This window comes from Centrocercus urophasianus, unplaced genomic scaffold (genome assembly GCF_019232065.1).
Source record: "Centrocercus urophasianus isolate 14NV4802_14NV808 unplaced genomic scaffold, USGS_Curo_1.0 seq_12, whole genome shotgun sequence".
Classification (NCBI taxonomy): domain Eukaryota; kingdom Metazoa; phylum Chordata; class Aves; order Galliformes; family Phasianidae; genus Centrocercus; species Centrocercus urophasianus.
In genome coordinates, this window is record NW_024884364.1 from 28829834 (window position 1) to 28833617 (window position 3784).

The 3784-nt window shown below is 68.9% G+C and overlaps 1 protein-coding gene across 1 annotated transcript; it reads left to right on the forward strand.

Moving 5' to 3' along the window:
- The first annotated feature begins 1192 nt into the window (after positions 1–1192).
- Positions 1193–2095, forward strand: OLIG2 (oligodendrocyte transcription factor 2). The gene has a single exon (XM_042810864.1). It carries the CDS (start codon positions 1193–1195, stop codon positions 2093–2095), a length of 903 nt encoding a protein of 300 aa, XP_042666798.1.
- The last annotated feature ends 1689 nt before the right edge of the window (positions 2096–3784 follow it).

Below are 3784 nucleotides of genomic sequence, written 5' to 3' on the forward strand. Positions count from 1 at the left end.
CTCCCCTTCACCCCTCCCCAGGCAGTCCGAAGAGGCCCCAGAGGGCCCGGCCGCCGGGTTCGTGAGTCGGCGCTCAGAGCCGCCGGATGCCGCCGATCCAACGGAGAGGACGGGCCGGGGCCGGAGGCAAACGGGAGTTGCCGGGCCGAGCTGGGGGCCGCCGGCTTCGCACTCTCCCTCTACCCGCTCCCGCCGCCCACCTCCACATCCCTCCGTCCCCGCGGACAGGTGCGGGTGCTCCGCCCGGGGCGCGTCCCGGAGCGGCGGCACACGCCGAAGGGCGGCGGGGGGGCGGCCCGGCTGTCGGCGGGCGGATTTCCCTAATTGACGCGTTACGGATCAGCCCCGCAACCGTTGGGAAACACATTTCCACGCTTCACTTCTTAACGTTTTAAAGACATCTTTAACGGATGGATGGGGCCGGCCGGGCCAGCTGGGAAACACGCGGGTGTCAAAATAATGCAACAAAGGGCCGGGGGGCGCGGGGGGGCGGCCCCGGCGGGAGGAAGCGGCCTCGGGGCGTGCGGCTGCGGGTGCGGGGCCGGGGTTGCGGGGAGGGCGTCCTGCGGGCCCCGCTCCCGGCTCCGGGACGGAGCGACGTGAGCGGTGTGAGGAGGGGTGAGTTGTTTCCACCCCCCCCCCCCCCCCCCCAACAGCTGTTCCCAGAGCTGTCATTGTTACACGTTACGATGGATCTGACAAAAGTCCCTTCCCGGCCCCCCCCCCCCCCGCGGGGCTCCCCGCCGCCCGCCCGCCCCATCGAGCCGGAGCGGCCCCGGTGACATCAGCCGCCCCCCCCGCCGCCGCCGATTGGCGCAGGCCCCCTCCCGCCCGGTGACATTGTTCCTCCCCGGCGCGGCTATAAAGGCGCCGCCGGAGAGCAGCAAGGTGCGCGCTGCTCGCCCGACACGGCGCGCCGCTGCCCACGGCCGCCCCGAGCACGGTGAGAACCCGGCGGGACGCAGCGGAGGGAAGCGCCTCAGCGGGGCGGGTGGAGCGGACGGGGCGGGCGGCGAGGGGACGAGACGGGCCGGGAGACGAAGGGGCGGGACGGGACGGGACGGGACCGGACGGGACGGGATGGGACGGGAGGAGACAAGAGGGGACGGGCCGTGGCGAACTTTCTGCGGACGCTGGCTGACTGGGGCCGTCCCCGGCTCTCTCCCGCCGCAGGCAGCCCGCTCGCCGGGCCATGGACTCGGACGCCAGCCTGGTCTCCAGCCGCCCGTCCTCCCCGGAGCCCGATGAGCTCTTCCTCGCGGGCCGGAATAAAGGCGGCGGTGGCGGCGGAGGAGGAGGAGGCGGCGGGAGCTTCACGGGCGGCACCGTGTCCAGCTCGACGCAGAGCGATTCGCCGCCGGAGCTGAGCGCCGAGCTGCGCAGCGCCATGAGCGCCGCGGGGGTGGTGGTGGTGGACAAGCTGGGCTTCAAGTCCTCGTCGTCGTCGTCCTCGTCCTCCTCGTCCGCCTCCTCCAAGAAGGACAAGAAGCAGATGACGGAGCCGGAGCTGCAGCAGCTGCGCCTGAAGATCAACAGCCGCGAGCGCAAGCGGATGCACGACCTCAACATCGCCATGGACGGGCTGCGGGAGGTGATGCCCTACGCGCACGGCCCGTCGGTGCGCAAGCTCTCCAAGATCGCCACGCTGCTGCTGGCCAGAAACTACATCCTGATGCTCACCAACTCGCTGGAGGAGATGAAGCGCCTGGTCAGCGAGATCTACGGCGGCCACCACGCCGCTTTCCATCCCGCCGCCTGCCCCGCCGGCATGGGCGCGCACTCGGCGCCGCTGCCCGCCCATCCGGGCCATCCCGCCTCGCACCCCGCGCACCACCCCATCCTGCCCCCCGCCGCCGTCTCCAGCGCCTCCCTGCCCGGCTCCGGCCTCTCGGCCGTCGGCTCCATCCGCCCCCCGCACGGCCTCCTCAAGTCGCCCTCGGCCGCCGCCGCCGCTCCGGGGCTGGGAGGAGGCTTCCAGCACTGGGGGGGGATGCCGTGCCCCTGCAGCATGTGCCAGGTGGCGGCTCCCCCTCATCACCACGTCTCGGCCATGGGCGGCGCCGCGCTGCCCCGCTTGGCCTCCGACGCCAAGTGAGCCCATCCTGCAGGGCCGCCCCAGCACCTACGGAGCGCCCCGACGGCGGGGCCGGCCGGGAGGAGCCGCCCGCAGCCCGCGGCCGTCCGCGCGTCTCTCGGCGGCTTCGCCGCCGTCTCTCCCTTCGCACGGGCCGAAGGGTGAACGCGGCCGGCGGGCTGGAGGAACCCGACGCCGAGGACTTTGGCGGTCCGTCTGCCCAGCGGTCTGTCCGTCCGCTGTCACAGGGGACCGTCCCCACCCCCACCCGAACCCTCCCCGCTCCGATCTCCCTCCGTCGGTTTTGTGTCTTTCGGGCTTTGTACATAGACCCCTCGCTGAGCCCCGTCCGAGCGCTGCGCTGTGTCACAGCCCCGCAGCCGCCGCGCTCCCCTCGGTCCGGTCCGATGGGGTTCGATGGGGGTCGGTTTTTTTGATTTCTCCTCTTTTTTAAAGCGTGTAACACAATTCGCGTCCCCGCCGCCTCTAACCACGTTGGAAGTCCGTAATGCTCTCTGTGTCCGTGTCGCAGTCCCGAGCCCCAGGCTCGGCCCCGCAGTAACACTTTTCTTATCGCCGCCCCCTGCAGAGATTTTATCGTCCGTTTATTTTTGTAAAAAAGAAAAAGGAAAAAAAAAAAAACGAAAAAAGTTGCTAAATAATATTTATTACTTGTTTGGTTGCGAAAGGAAAAGCGATCCGCTGTTGAGATTTTAAATAAAAAGAAAAAAAAGGAAAAAAAAGCGTTTTACGTCAATGGCGCTTGGTATTCGTTAAGGTCGGGGCTCGGGGCGGGGACGGGAGGGATGGTTCTGCGGCCGAAATCGTTTTTCTTCACTCGTTCCTCGCAGAACGCGGGTGGGGAAGGAGCAGCGAATGCCCCCCGGGCACCGAATCGGGGTGCTGTACCCACAGGGTCCGGCCCTCGGCGGGAGCTCGAAACGCTTCGGGGGAAGGAAACGCGAAACTCCGCCACTCGTCCGCCGTTTTCTCCCGCCGCGTCCAAACGAAGGCCGGCCCCGCGGAGGGCACACGGCCACCTCCCGGAGCCCCGAAGGACGGGGTCCCAGCCGGGCCGCTCCCCCGGGGCTGCGCGGCCGCTACCTACGGCGTTCTGCCCAATTAGCGTCGTGCAGGGGGAGCAGGTGAGCGTCGGAGGGAGCATCGTTAGAAGCCGCTCTTTATCTCCTCTAAAAGCCATAATGAGCGCCCCGACAGATGCAACTGTCGGCAGCGGCCGGTAGCCGCTAAACTGTCCGCTCTCCCCTCTGCCGTCCGCCCTCCCCCCCCCCGCGCGACGGCTCCGTCCCAGCCCAGAGTCCCAACACCAACAGGTGGTCCCTCCCGAGGCTACCTGCAAATAGAATTAGCCGTGCTGCCGGGCTCCCGGCGCGGCCCCATATGCCGCCCCGCACGGGGAAGGGCCCCGCAGGGTACGGCCGGGTAGGGTTACGGGGAGGGGGGGGGGGGAGGGTGGGCACGGCCCATATGTTCTGCGAACAGCGGCGGAGACACCGCACCTCTGCACCTCAGTTCCCCGAGATGAGGGAGAACGCCTCACGCCTCATCCTTGCAGTCTCCCCACGTTCGGAACCGGGCACGGCACGTGTGCTGGGACACGGCAGGGACAAGAGCTGCGGGAGCGGCACAGCCCCGAGGTGCCGTGTCCTTGCTGGCGGGAGCAGGGCTGCTTTTTGCACTTCCATAGGG